Source organism: Bos mutus, chromosome 15 (assembly GCF_027580195.1).
Source record: "Bos mutus isolate GX-2022 chromosome 15, NWIPB_WYAK_1.1, whole genome shotgun sequence".
NCBI lineage: Eukaryota > Metazoa > Chordata > Mammalia > Artiodactyla > Bovidae > Bos > Bos mutus.
Genome location: NC_091631.1, coordinates 35508719 through 35523417, shown reverse-complemented (window position 1 = coordinate 35523417; position 14699 = coordinate 35508719). Strand labels below are relative to the sequence as shown.

The 14699-nt window shown below is 54.4% G+C and overlaps 1 protein-coding gene across 1 annotated transcript in view; it reads left to right on the top strand.

Moving 5' to 3' along the window:
- LMO1 (LIM domain only 1) overlaps positions 1-13698 on the top strand; it is a 41826-nt gene extending 28128 nt beyond the window's left edge. The window contains exons 2-4 of the mRNA XM_070383194.1: positions 9001-9214; positions 11737-11862; positions 13327-13698. Of these exons, the coding sequence (XP_070239295.1) occupies positions 9001-9214; positions 11737-11862; positions 13327-13432 (446 nt within the window). The 3' untranslated portion in view covers positions 13433-13698. The remainder of the gene's footprint in view (positions 1-9000; positions 9215-11736; positions 11863-13326) is intronic.
- Positions 13699-14699: the final 1001 nt, after the last annotated feature.

Here is a 14699-nt window from a genome sequence, read left to right as displayed (position 1 = left end):
CACATCCCCTTGCTGGCCCGGCCAGAAGCCCTGTCTAGACCCTATAGCAGCCACAGCTTCTGAAGGACCAACGCCTGAGAAGCCTGTGACACGCCAGAGCCTGGGCACAGTGCCCTGCCCGTCACTCCTCCTGCTCTTAGTCCAGACCCTGCTCTAAGCTTGCCCCCAGAGTCCCACCGTAGAGTTACCCCTGTTCAGGCTGCACAGGAGAACCCAGAAGCTGCTCCAGCAAGCCTTCTTCACCTGGGCTGTTCAGGGAGGCCATGGGGTGTGTGCAGGGGTGAGAACTTGATCCTGGGAATCTGGCAGGCTGGGGCTCCTATCCTTGCCCTCCCACCTTCCAGCTGTTTGACCTTGGGTAACAGCCTGAACCTCTCTGGGCCTGTTGAGTGAGTTAATCATATAGTGCCTCGGGGTAAAAATGAGGATTCACTGAGACAACAGAGGTAGTGAATGGTGGGTAAATGGTGGGTTTTATGAAAAGACATATAAAGTCCCAACTGAGGGGCCTTCTTAGTTTTTTGTTGTTGCTCAGGTATAATGTATATGCAGTAAAAGGCCCAAGTCTCAGCTGTTCAGTGACGTTTTCCATATGTGTGCCCCCATTCACACACCACCAGGATCAAGATAAAGGACATTTTCAGGCCCTCAGCAGGCTTCCTCACGTGTCCTGACAGGTGATGATACACGCCATCATTCTGACGTTGATCACCATGGGTCAGCTTTCTGTTTGGGAAGTTCATACAAATAGAGTTACGCAGTGTGCCTTTCTGTCTCGCTTCTTTTGTGCCACATTATACTGTCTGATTCATCCATGTTGTTGTGTATACTGGTGATCCATTCCTTGTCATGGTTGTGTACTATTCCATTGTATAATCATAGCATAATTTAGTATCCATTTTACTGTTGATGGACATCTGTGCAGTCTCCAGTTTGGAGCTATTGAGAACTGCTGGGAACATCCTTGTGCGTCTCTTTTGGTAGACATAAACTCTCACTCTTTGGGTGCATACTTAGGAAGAGAATTGTTGGGTCGTCAGATGTACGTAAGTTTTCTTAGCTGACTTTTTTAAAGCTACTTTGTTAAATGTTGTTATAAGCATTTCATGTCCATTATCTAATTTGATACTCTAAATAATCCTTTAAAGTAGGCTGTCCTCATTTAGCAGGTGAATATATTGAGCCTGGGCTGGGGAGTGATGGAGTCAGCTGAGTCCGTCTCTCTGTGTGGACCACTGTCAGGGTCTACATGGCCTTCCTCTCCTCCAGAGTCAAAGGGGCCAGTCCCCCCACTGCACTGTCTGGCATCCCAGGAGCTGAGCCCCCACCACGGGGAGTTGGAGGTCACGGGAGCCCCACATCCCTCCCTCATCGAACCCAGTGCGCAGCCGCCTGCCTGTAAGGGGGTGTGCACACAGAGGTGGTGATGAGCGTGCTCTAGGTGGCTGTAGCCGCGTGCTTCAACAGTTGTTCTCATTGGCTTTTGAGTCCAAATGAGTAGGAAATGCTATTAGTTCAGGCCTCGCCTGGCGCATGGCAAGGCCCTCGGATAGGAGTGCAGTCAGACGAGAAATTGTGGAGATAAAACTGGTGTGAAATGGAGGCCTTCGCACAAGGCTGGATGTGTCCGTGTGAAATGAAGTTACTTCTGAGAAAACGAGATTTAAAGAGATTCTGCAGAATTAGATTACACTTTCAAATTTCCTTATTAAACGGGATTGATGCTGAGGAGGGGCCGCTGGCTGGCTGTGTTTGGGATCCTACGTTGCAGTTCCAGGTCCAGGTGCGGACGCTGCTGGGTACAGGCACCTTGCAGGTGGCAGGGACCCAGACCCTAGCCTCTGGCAGCTGACGTGGGTATGATGATTGTAGACTGATCTCTTCTGGATAATGTCAGCCGCTTCACATGGGTCCGTGTGGGCAAAACCTCAGGGCTCGTTCACCTCCATTTCCTGGGGAATGTGGTATTGAGAACCGAGCACTAGGCTTCTTACTTGTGGGTTTTGTTCAAATCAGAGCTTGATTTTGAGCTACAGTCCACTTTTTGGATATGTTGTGGGTTTTTTTTTAATATAATTTTATTTATCTGTGGCTGCGCTGGGTCTTCATTGGTGCACGAGGGCTTTCTGTAGTTGTGGAGTGTGGGGCTACTCTTGCGGGCCCTGGGGCATGCGGAGTTTAGTAGTTGTGGCACACGGGCGTAGTTGCTCCACAGCATGGAATCTTCCTAGTCCAGGGATTGAACCCATGTCCTCTGCACTGGCAGGTGGATTCTTATCCACTGCGCCACCTGGGAAGTCCTGATATGTTGTTTTGTAAAAAGACAGTCAATGATCATATGACCACTCGAGCGTATGTGTGTATATTTACGTGACACCCGTGCGTGCATGTGCTTGGATGCAGGGGTATGTCTTTTCATGTGATTTACTGAGCACCTACTAATGCTCGCACTGTGCCAGAGCCTGGAATAACGTTCTGGGGAGAGTAAGCAGATGTGGCCCAGCCTCTTATGGACCTAGTTTGCAAGTGTGCGATTACATGTGCATGTGGAAGTCTGTGTACAGCTATGTATGTTTGCAGGTGTGACCTGCATCTGCGTACCTTCTGTGTCTCCTGACCTCTGTGATGTCTGCCTCCTGGGTCTGCTAGCAGCTCTAGGTGAGCCATGCCCAGCCCGACATCAGAGCAGATGAATCCTGAAGACAGGCTGCTGGGCTTCAAATCCCAGCTCTGTATGACCTACGACAAGTCACAACCTTTCCAGTGCCTCAGTTTTCCCATTGTTAAAATGAAAATTGCTTTCATCTTCACAGGCATTTGCTAGTTTCTGTGAGGAGAGGTGCATTTAATGCCAGGTGTTATCCTACATGTGCCTGAGGACATCCTGGAAGTACATGCTAGAGTCATTCCCACCGCACAGGTGGGGAGACCAACAGGCCTTGAGAGACGCAATGACTTATCCAGGATCAAGACCAGGGCTTGCACAGGAGACCAGATGGGTGCTGGTCCATGAAGCCCCCGCTCCGTCGGTCTGCTGCAGGAGCGGGTGCCCCACACCACCAACAGAGCCGAGGACAAGTTCAAGGGAGGCAAAGGTGTCAACAGTGGACAGGAATGGGGTCCACGTGGTGTGTGAAAAATAATAAAATGAAAATAATCAGGGTACCGTCCCATAAGGCAGTTGGGAGGCGAGCACTGCTAAGTATTCAATCATAGATATCTCCCTCCAGAATACCCTTAGCCCCCAGGAGAGTCCAGCCCTGGCTCCCTGCTGGCCCCTCGGGTGAGAAAGGGAGACCTAGCTCTGTGCTGCGCAGCTGTGTTGTGCTGTGTGAACGTGGTTTTGAAACAGTACCGAGGCATATGGGGCGATGACGAGAAATCCCAAGCCCACACCTGCCTGTGTCCCAGGCCTCCCAGGGCAGCCAGCGGGACCTGCCCTGAGCTGTCACCCCTTGAGCTGCCACAGCCCCCATCTGCTCCCGACTGGTCCCTGAAGCTGCCTGTCAGATGGATGCGGCTGACCTCCTCCTATACACGTTTGCAGTGGCCACTAGACAATCCTTTGGGTAAGGCTCAACTCTAGTCAGCGCCTGTATGACTTTAACCATGGTGGCACGTTCAAATCAAGTGATCCTCCTCAAAATGTGTCCATCACGGGTTGCAGGGCCCTGAGATGGAGCTGTGACTAATGTCATTCTTCCCCACGTGCTGAATGGGCTGACACTAATCAGGGCTAGCTCTGGACTGCCAGGTTCGGTTAGTCCAGAGCACTTCACGTGGATTAGCTCCTGGATTCCTCACCGAAGCTCTAGGAGTGCTATTCTCATATTCGTTTTATAACAAAGAACCGCAGAGCAGTTAAGGTCATATAGTCAAAGGTGTCAGATAAAACCAAATTGAAGGAAACTCCGTAATAACTGGCCTGTACTCTTCAAAGATGTTAGTGTCTTGAAACACAAAGAAGGGCTTAGGAATTCTTTCAGATTCAAGTAGACTGAACTTAACGACTGAATGAAATGCATGATCCAGACTTTTATTTTCCTGTAAAAGATATTATTGGGGGAACTGATGAAATCTGAATGGATGGATAATAGTATTAGATCAGTGGTAATTTTCTGGCTTTGATCGTTGTACTGGAGTCACGTGAGAGACTGTCCTTTCTATTAGGAAATCACACCAAAGTTTTAAGGGGTGCAGGGGCTTCATTACTGAAACCAACTCTCCCCTGAGTCAGGAAAAGAATTATAGGAAAGGAAGGAGGGAAGGAGGTAGCTGCATAGATAAACAGGGAAGGATAAAGTAAATATGGTTTAAAAAGTTCATATTTAGAGGTTTGGTGTAAAGAACATACAGGAATTCTTTCTGTTCTTGCAAAACCTGGAAGTTTGAAGTGTTGACAAAATAAAAAGTTAAAGAGCAAGAAAACAAGTGTCAGAACAGGGAAGACTTCCCAGGGTGCATGTTGACAATAGGCTCCTATTTGTCAGTCGCAGCCAGTGGCCAGACTCTGGGCTGGGGCTTCCTATGAAGAACCTTATTCAGTCCTCACCACAACCTGGTGGAAGGAAACTGGTATGGCCCCATTTCACAGATGACAGTTGGAAAGGTAAAGGGATTTGCACCAGGCCCTCCAGTGACTTAGGACAGTTCCCAGACTGGAAAGTAGGCTTTCTCAGTTCAGGGTCTAGGCTCTTAGCCTCAGCTCCACTGCTGACTCTGACGTTTGGGAAAGAGTGGGGTGGGCAGGACCAGGCATTGTTCTTCCTGGAGCAATAGTGAAAGGAAGGCTCTGGGCCAGAAGCAGACGAACTCCATTTGCAGGATGGAAAGGGAATGTTATTCCTGAATTCTGCAGGGAGCGGAACCAGCAGAGCCAGGCAGTGGGGGGGCCTCAAATACCAGGTGGAGTTCTGGGTGGTGGCCACAGTGGCTTCCAGCAGGGGAGCCACAGAGCATAATGTGGAGTGACCCGGGGCTGAATGGGGATGCCATTCTGGGGAGGCGGACCGGCCCTTGAGATCACTAGGAGCGGAGAGAGTGCTCCACAGCTGGGCTTAGCCTGCTCTCCAAACTAGAGGCATGGGTGGGCCCAGGAGCCGGTGGCCTTGGCACTTTGGAAAAGTCTGATCTGAGGGGCAGGCTGGCCGGGGGTAGGTGGCAAGAGTTGCTGAGGACTTGGGTGTGGCCTGGCAGACCACTCTGTGGGGTGTGGGAAGAGCTGAATGACCTCTGGCAGTCCCTTCTGGTCACCCGGACTGTCTGGCTTTTCCCCAGATTAAAGAGCTGAGGGTTAGTGTCTGGCAGCCGAATGAGTCAGACTGGGAGCCAGCCTTCTTCCTGCATCGGCCCGCCCAGGGATTCAGCCTGACCAGCGTAGGGATAGGGTAAGGGTTGGGCTCATCTCCCGTCAAATACCTCCCTGCACACCCCAAGATTTAGGGGAACACTCGAGCTGAGTGAATTAGTTTATTTTATTGGGTCCCATGTGTATGTGTGTGTGTGTGTGTGTCTGAGCGTGAGCCTGCACGCACACGCAGGGGCAAACACCATCCATTGTAAAATATCAGTGTTTTCATGGGTGAGTAGTAATTACTGGGTAATGCTTTAAAACCTTTCCTGAAGGAGCGCAAAGCTGTTTTTTTCTAAAGTCAGGAGTACATTAAAAGGATTACCATGTAGATTTGATTTTTAGATAACACTAAAATGGATCCCAAATGGACTTCAGCAAAAGGATGCTATCTCCTTAATGGAAAGTGCATGGCCTGAGGCTCAGCTCCCAGAGCCGGGCAGGGGAGGGAAGGAGGGAGAGGAGAGGTGTCTGCAGGGCCGACTGGCAGGCTGGAAGGGGGCTGGGGAGGCAGGACAGGGATGAACAGCCTGGACCCTCTGGGGAGCATCTTGCTCCATCTGGGGAAAAAGGGACCATAGATGTTCTCCTTAAAGCCCTTTCACCTTGCCAGGGGTGTTTTCAAGTCTCCTGGACCAGCCCAGGGAGAGCAAATAGCGTGAGTGCTTCCTAAAGAAGGGAGGGGTGAGTCAGACTTCTCCCAGGACCTCAGACTTTCTAGGCAAAGAAAGCGCAAAGTCCCCAGATGCTCTGGGACCTCCTCGGCCAGGCTGACCCTAATGTTCCGTGTCTCAGTGGACGTCAGACACTAACAGGAGCTACATGTCTTCTTTAGAGTTCTCCAGGGCCCAGAAAGCAGTGTCCAGATAAGCAGCCTGCCTGGAGTGGGGTGTTCAGGCCTTCCAGAGCCCCCACCTTATGCCAGGCTGGGGACCTGGGGCAGCATGTGGGTTCACTCCCCATAACCTCCCTGGGTCCTCTAGGTGCCCCGTCCCAGCATCGATAGAATTACCAGCTACCATGTGGTCTATAGCACTGCAGGCTTAGCCTCTCCAGGAGTCAAGCCAGATGGAATATGGAACAGGACAGACACTCCTAGTGCTGGGATCCCCCTTCATTTGGGGGTATAATTTAGTGGGCCAGATATATCCCCTGAGTAAGGAAGTTCCAGCCACCCCCAAACCCCACAGCAGTGAAAGCACAAGTGTAGAGCCCCAGGAGGGCCCAGCATGTCTGGGAAGGGAGCCAGGCCTGCTGCCAGCCCAGGGGAACGAAGGGGAAATCAGCCTTAGGGAGACTGGATAGAGACTTCGCCTGGGGTTTTCCAAGCTGGAATTTATATGCATAGCTATGCTGGCTGGCTCTCCCTCCACAGGCCCCAGGGACAGTTTTGCCCCCGGGAGCCCCCAGACCTTCCCACGCCCAGCTCTTTGAATCCCTCCCGCACTTGCTCCCTGTAGGCCAGGCCTTGGAAGGGCCCCCTGGGCCCCCCTTAGCTCACGGACGTGTCTGCTTCCCAGCCAGCCTCTCTGGGCTCCTCAGAGTTCTGTGACCGGGCTGGCCCCTGTCAGCGGAGACGCAGGCAGGCCTGAGGACGCAGCCAACCTGAGCCCCATCACTCTCTCAGACCAATTAACCTTTAGAGCTGCATTAAGGAAATGAGGCAACGGACTTCCCAGCTAACAGATGGGCCCTGCGGGGACTGGGGGAGGGAGGAGCCCAGCACAGGAAGCCTGGTCGGCCTCCACACTGCCCTCGCCTGTCTAGCTGATCCTGGGTTCTCCAGGGCTGCCCCCTCTCCCAGAGGAGGCAGCGGGGCGAGAAGAGCACAGGAGGGACGCAGGACCCCTGGGGCCAACTTGATGCGGGGCTTACGTGAGCCGTTTGACCTATCTGGGTCTCAGTTTCCCCACCTGTGGAATGAGAGCATTTGCCTGTAAGAACTCCGGGGGCCCGTCTGACTGGACCTCTGTGGACTCTGAGACTGAAGTCCTTTGGAAGCTACTTCTCTCCTGAAGCATGAGGAAGGGTCACCTTTGGAGGAAGGAAGGGAATGGTTGGTGGCCGGGGCGGGGGGGGGGGGTGCAGTGAGGGGGAGGGCCGAGAGGAGGGGTGCCCTGGAACTGGAACTGAACCCAGAGCCTGGAGAGTACGCAGGTCCTTTGGAGAAGATGGGCCCAGGAAGAGGGAGCCTTCAGGGGCTTGTTGGAAAACCGAGGGGGCAGGAAGAAGTGGGCTTTTCCCTCCAGAGGCGACCCCTCAGCCCAGCAGTGCTCTAGTCAGGGAAGGAACACCCCCTACCCCCACCACCGCTGTGAGGGGCTCTTAGACAGGTGTCACAGGCAACCCCGCTGTCCAGCCTATCTCTGAGACTCCCCGCATTTCCATCCAAGCCTGGATTTCACCACACCCGAGCCTCAGGGCCCCGCATGGATGCCCAGGTCCCCTGGGGACATCTGCCCCCACCTCCTTCTCAACCTCCCCTCCCTGCGGCCTCATGGCTGGGGCCCTAGGAGCCATGCCTCTGTGCACATACAAGCCCACTGCATGCGGTACCAGTGTACGTGGGTTGCGTGTGAGTGCACTTGCTTGCTGCTGGGTGGTCTGCCCCTCCTCCAGGCAAGGCCATGCTGAGATTCCTGTCCTCTGTACTCACCATCTTCTTGTATGCCGGGAAGTTCATATGGACCCTGGGAGCTGGCCAGAGTCTCCAAGATTCTTACTTTGGTAGGACGAGTAAGGATGCAGAGGCACTGAAACTCCCCTTCCTCAGGCTAGGGCAGGTAGGAAGTTTGAATCCAGCTAGAAACATTCCTGGGGGCTGCCCAGGTGGCCCAGCAGGAATCAGCCTGCCAATTCAGGAGATGCAGGAGACACAGGTTTGATCCCTGGGTCAGGAAGTTCCACTGGAACAGAAAATGGCAACCCACTCCAGTATTCTTGCCTGGAGAATCCCATGGACAGAGGAACCCGGCGGGCTACAGTCCACAGGATCACAGAGTTGGACACGACTTAGCAACTGAGCAGGCACACATGCAGAAACATTCCTAGGGAGGCCACCAACAAGGCCAGCGCCGGCTGTCTCCCCAACACCAGCCAGGAGCTCCAGAACTCCTGTGCCCCCAGGAGTATCACAGGAGCACCCCACTTTCTTCTTGACACCCCCACAACCAAGAGGCTTTAATCTGATGTGTCCAGTTAAAATGAAAAGCACACTGCAGTGTGAGGACGTCCTGAGGTGGCAAACAAATCTAGGAGTCCTAGTGGAACCCAAGCCCATGACGAGCTTCTCAGGGCTGCTGGAAGAGCTGATGAGATGGGGCTTCCCGAGGAGGCCTCGGGTGTACGGTGGGTCACACAGCACAGGGGACAGTGGCTGGATGGAGAGGGGTGACTCGGGGGGGCTGGGCCCTGGGGCTGGTTGTATGCCTGTGGCTGAGCAGACTTGGGGCTCCTGCAGCTTCTGGAGGGACCTTCATGGGCCAGGGGAGGAGGCTGTGCCTTGCAGCCCCACAGCGTGGGACCCAAGGCCAGGAGAGGTGGTTGCCAAGGAGACAGGGAAGGATCCTGGGACGGGGCAGCAGAAAGAAGCAGAGGGACATGTCCTGAGCCACAGCGCCCACCATGTCCATCTGTCTGTCCATCCACAGGTGTGCCGATGCTCTCCGTCCAGCCCAAAGGGAAGCAGAAGGGCTGTGCGGGCTGCAACCGCAAGATCAAGGACCGCTACCTGCTGAAGGCGCTAGACCAGTACTGGCACGAGGACTGCCTCAAGTGCGCCTGCTGTGACTGCCGCCTGGGCGAGGTGGGCTCCACGCTCTACACCAAGGCCAACCTCATCCTGTGCCGGCGTGACTACCTGAGGTGGGCAGCCTCCCCCGCCCCGCACGCACCCCGGCCCTGCCAGCCCGAGAGCCCTCTTCTCCACGGCTGGCACTGCTCTGCCCTGCTTCAGCCCCCATACCCAGTCTACGCACATCCCGGCCCCTGCCCTGCCCCTGGGACTCAGTGCCCAGCACTTGTCCAGGGCGGGCCTGTCTCTAACCATCGGGCATCCAAGAGGAGCCTCCCAAGGCCACCAACGTGGTTCTGCCTCTGCCTTTGCCAGGCGCTTCTGACCCACCCTGTCCCTGGAATCGAGGAAGGGATGCGGTGAAGGAGCTTCCAGGAGCAAGTAGGGGAGTTCCAACTTCCCTGGGCCCCCCTGGCCTGCTGGTTTCCTCCTCAATCTCCCCAGGGCCCAGCTCCCCATCTTCCAGGTGGGCCCTGGGATTAGACACCCCCATGCCTGCAGAGTCTGGTAGGTAACCAGACCCTGGAAGAGCCACTGATGTTGGAGCTTAAAAACCTGGGTTTAAACTTGTTCTGTGCCTCTTTCCCCAGCCTCAGTTTACTCTTCTGTAGACAGTGAAAATACCAACACTTCCCCACCTTGCATTCTTCAGAGTTCCAACCCACCCCTCCCCTACAACCTGCATCCTATTCCCTGGGGCTGCCTCCCCCAGTTAACCCTCCCTTAGGCCATCTATGACATCAGCAAGGCTGGAAGGAGGCCACCAAGCAGGGGCCTTGGCTTAGACCCAGTATCTGCATTTGGCTCCCATGCAGGCTGCTGGGTGGTGGCCGGGCCTTGCGGGGAAGGAAGGCCCATCGCATTAATTAGTAGGTCGTGCCCAGGGTTTCTTGGGGCTCTCTCTACTCAGGACTGGGCTTGTTGCAGGGGAGGGTGCGATTATCAGCAGAGGCTCCCCTACTTACCCAAAGAGCCTAAGATTTACCTGCCTACACCTTCTGCCTTTGCAGGAGGTTTTATTTTGTTTTTGTTTTTTTTTAAGTGGTGCGGTAAACCAAGATGTGTGACTCAGACTGGAGCTGGAGGAGAGATGCTGAGGCCAAGAGGAGGGGTTAGGCATTGGGACTCGCCCCTTGGCAACCTGGAAGCGGCCTCCAAGTCTGGAGGTTTAGGACATCACCTGGGGGCTAACCCAACCAGGCTGAGGGGAGATGGCAGACCAGCTGACCTGGCCAGGAGTGGCCACAGTGCAGGAGGGGCTCATCTATAAGGTCAATGCATCCACAATCACCCTGGGCCCTGCCAGCTATTGGAGCCTGAAGATATTTTCCTGAGCTCTGGCAGAGGCCCAGGAATGACTCTGAGGCCACCTGGGCCAGTAGGCCAGGGGGCCTGTGGGGCTTCCTTGAGTTGCTCAGTCCCAGAGAATGGCTGTCCAGAACCTGCCCCTCTGCAGTGACTTCTCATTGGACTGGTGGCCGGAAAGGCCCCCCTTGGCGGGCAGATGTTGTGGCCCAGCCTTTGTCTGCCTTAATCTGAGCCACCAGGCAACTCAGGCTGATGAATAATGGAGCTACGCTCATCTGCAGGCGCCTGAGCTTGAGCTGGACAAATCAGGGATTAGAGGGCGTCCCGCCTGCCTCTTGGTCCCTTGCCTCACTTGGGGCTCACTCTGCCATTGTGCAGAAGGGAAGCGAGGAGGAGCCTGGCTGGCACATACCCCTGGAATGTCCAGTCAAGGGCAGGCCTGCATGGGGAGGGAGTGAGTTCCCTGTCCTTAGAGCTTTGCAATCAGCAGCCAAGAGGAGGGGTGCCTGCCCCAAAGAGGCATTGTGCCAGATGTCCTTGAAACTTCCTTTTGGCATCAGTCCAGTTTTAGAAGCATCTTTAAACAGGATCATCTAGCCCAGCATCCCCATTTTAAAGAAGGGTAAACTGAGGCTCAAGGGAGTTAGGCAAGTCCCACCATGAGTCAGTAGCAGCAAAAGACCACCCCATAGTGTTATTGTCAGGATTTAATGACTTGGTCTTTGAAGAGCCCCTAGATTAGCACCTGGCATATAGCAAATGCTATGTAGGCATTCACTAAAGGAGCTGTGGCTAAGAGGTTACAGTTTTCACAACAAGCCTGTGAAGGCTATGTTTCAGTTCCCATTTTACAGTTGAAATAAATCAGGCTCAGAGAAACTCAATGACTTGCTTAAGGACACACAGCCCATGACTGACAGACTGTGTCTAAGTTTGAGCTTGTGTAAGCCTGGAATCCTTGCTCAGGGCCCAGCCTACTGTTCTGGTATCCCCAGGTGCTTGAGAGACCCAGTGGGAGCCCTCATTGTCAGCGAAGCCAGGGGACAGGCATATCAACCAACTCCCAAATCCCCACAGGCTCCTTTCTGAGTGCTGTGTCAGTTTCTCTGAAGCCTGCTCTCTTAGCAGAAGTTAGACACTGTCATCTGTGCGTCTTCCTTCTGGCCCGAGCCCACCTGCTGAACTACAGGGGTAGAGGGCAGGTGGGCCCCCAAGTCGAGGCAACTCCCCTACCCCCCACAGCCCCCCACAGGCCCCTGAGCCCTCTGCACCCTTCCCTCTGCAGGCTCTTCGGCACCACAGGAAACTGCGCCGCTTGCAGCAAGCTGATTCCAGCCTTTGAGATGGTGATGCGGGCCCGGGACAACGTATATCACCTCGACTGCTTCGCCTGCCAGCTCTGCAACCAGAGGTGAGTGCTGGTCTGTACCAGACCCAACACACTCAGCAGACCCTAGCTGACACCTGCTGCACAGACCAGGAGTGCCATAGAGGCGTGCATGCAAGCGCGGGTTCTGTTGCATGTTGTAAGTATGTACATGCATGTGTGTGTTTTATGTATGCCTGAGCCCTCTAGCCAAATGTGTGTGCTCTAATACTGTCGCATGTGTACTCATGTGTGGAGTTCATCTCTGTGCAAGCGTAATGGACAGGGCCATGCATGAGCTGTGCATACATTGTGTGTTGTGTCCATGATTGTATTTTTAAATGTCTGTGTACAAGGCGGGTCTGTGTGTGCTGTGTGCGTGTGATGGGTGAGTATGCCTGTGTACGTGTGTTTTAAATGTATGTGCACAAGAGCCCTGTGTGTGTCCTGTGCCCTGTGTGCTACATGCAGATACACGCATGGACGTTCTAGTGAGAAGGGGTTCCCAGACCTGGCCAGTGAAATACCCCTGGGGAACTGTCACTCATTCCTGTGATTCTGGTTCCAGCCCAGCCTTCTTTCTGGTCTTTTGGCCCCTACTCTGTGCCCCGCCCCGCCCTGTGGGAGACCCTGGGGACCTAAGGAACCAGAGCCCTTCAGCCCTGAATAGGGGCCAACCCCCAAAAGGCCCTTTGCTCAGGACCCCCAAAGTTAGGAAAGAGCTCATACAAATGCTCCCAGAGGTTGAGGTGCAGGGGGACCTGCAGGGAACACTGGTTTGTGTGGGGCTATGCCCAGACCCACTGCCAGGGGGGCTCAGTGAAGTTGCAGCGCCACCTGGTGGTTGAAGCGGGATTGGCTGGGACCAGGCCTGTGACCCTGGGGTCCCACTCAAGGCCTCCGACCCCCGACCCCCGGGGACATCTTTGGGGGAAGGGCTGAATCCTCCAGTGCTTGAGGAGGACTGGGAGGGGCAGGGCCTTCTTTAGGTTAGAGGGAAGATGGTGGGACAGGGTCACCTCTTCCCGGAAACCCACAGATTCTGTTTAGAAGACGAGTGTCCTTCACTGAGCCATCTCCTTAAGGTGGGGTGGGGAACAGAGGGTTGGAAAAGTCAGCCATTTTATCCCTTCTTCTGTCTCCATCTCTGCCTCTCTCCTTCCCTCTCCTCGCTTGGTCCTTTCCTATCTCTTTGTCCATCTCTCTTTCTCCCTCTCTTGGGCATCATTTCTACTCCTTCCCACAAAGCCCACCCCTGCCCCCACCCCACGAGGGACCTGGTCGTGGAAGCCTGTGGCTTGGGCTGTGGGCCTGGCCAAGGGCTGAGCTGACCCAGGGTGACTGGTTGGGTTTGCTTGGGACTTTCTGGGATCCTCTCTGGAAAGCTCAGACTCCCCAGGACCTCATTGCCCATATGTCCTCCTCCTGGGCCGGGTGGCGTCCTGTCTGGAGCTCCTATCATCCACTGGGACCCCACCATGGCCTCTCTCTCCTGCTTGGATTTTCCAGATTTTGTGTGGGAGACAAATTCTTCCTGAAGAACAACATGATCTTGTGTCAGATGGACTATGAGGAGGGGCAGCTTAATGGCACCTTTGACTCCCACGTTCAGTAACGCCCAGCACCTGGCCTCCAGGCCCGTCTGTCTGTCCATCCACCTGCCTGCCCACCCGCCTGGCCGGCCAGCCGCTCTCCTGCCGATGAGAACTCCTCCGTCCTCGATGGGAGGGATGGCCCTCCCTCCGCCGCTGCCCGTCTGTGTGTGACCCCTCCTGGGGCCAGGCTGGGCCTGTACAGTCTGTCTTCTGTATATAAATGGGAACATTTATTTTATGAGAAATGTAATGCGATTTTATTACTGGCGTGGATTAAACTTATGAATGTTTCCGGGGAGGTTACTCTGCATTGATCACATGACTACAGACCTGGGGGACCCTCCCCTCAGCTTGGGAGTAAAACAAGGCCCTCCCTCAGTTCTTGGCAGGGAGGAGGGCCCTAGAGCAGGACGTGGGGGCTCTAGTGTGTGCTGTTGTGGGGCAAGGGAGTTCCAGGTGGGCTTTACGGAGAAAAGCTGAAGGGGAAGGGACAACCCCCAGTACCCCCCAACCAGAAGTGGGAGCTAAACTGTCCACTCCCCATCCTCTGGCAACCATATACCCTGGTCCCCAAATGAAAACTTCCCTTTCCTGGGATCCTGTGTTACATCACCCCTACACTGCTCAGTCAGGGACCCAGCTCTGATCTACCTTCGTGGTAAGACCCCAAATCCCAGGCTCCCTACGATGGGAGCGCAATCCTGAAACCTCTCTTCACCTTCAGGGGGATGAACAGCATTTGCTGTCTCTTCCTTACAGCCTGGGTCTTGGCATTCTGCTCCTCTGGGTGAGAGAGAAAATCCTGTTTCTCTGTAACTCAACCCACGCATGCTGGAGGTTTTCATTCATTCAGTTGGCAAACCTTAATCCGCTCTGTCTCAGCCCTGTGCTTCAAGTACCAGACATGAGGATGAATCATGGATAGGACACAGTCCGTGCCCTTGAGGACTAGGGGGAAAGCCAAGAAAACAAACAGATCACATCAAGGTGAGGACAAATGCCACAGGGAGACCTGGGACAGGCCTGTTTCCTCCAGCAGACACAGGACTGTTTGGGATGACTCCAGAGAGTCAGACAGACAAGTCAGCACCACACAGACAGATATGTGTGCTGACAAGAAGAAGAGATGGACACACACGTAGGTGGGTGTGTCGGCAGAGATAGGTAGGGACAGCCAGGTAGCTGGCAGGTACTCAGACTGGAAGATAGCCAGACAACCAGTGACCGAGTGAGGCCATGGCTGTAGCCACAGTGCCAAGCACATGGCCTGGAACTGAAAAGGTATCA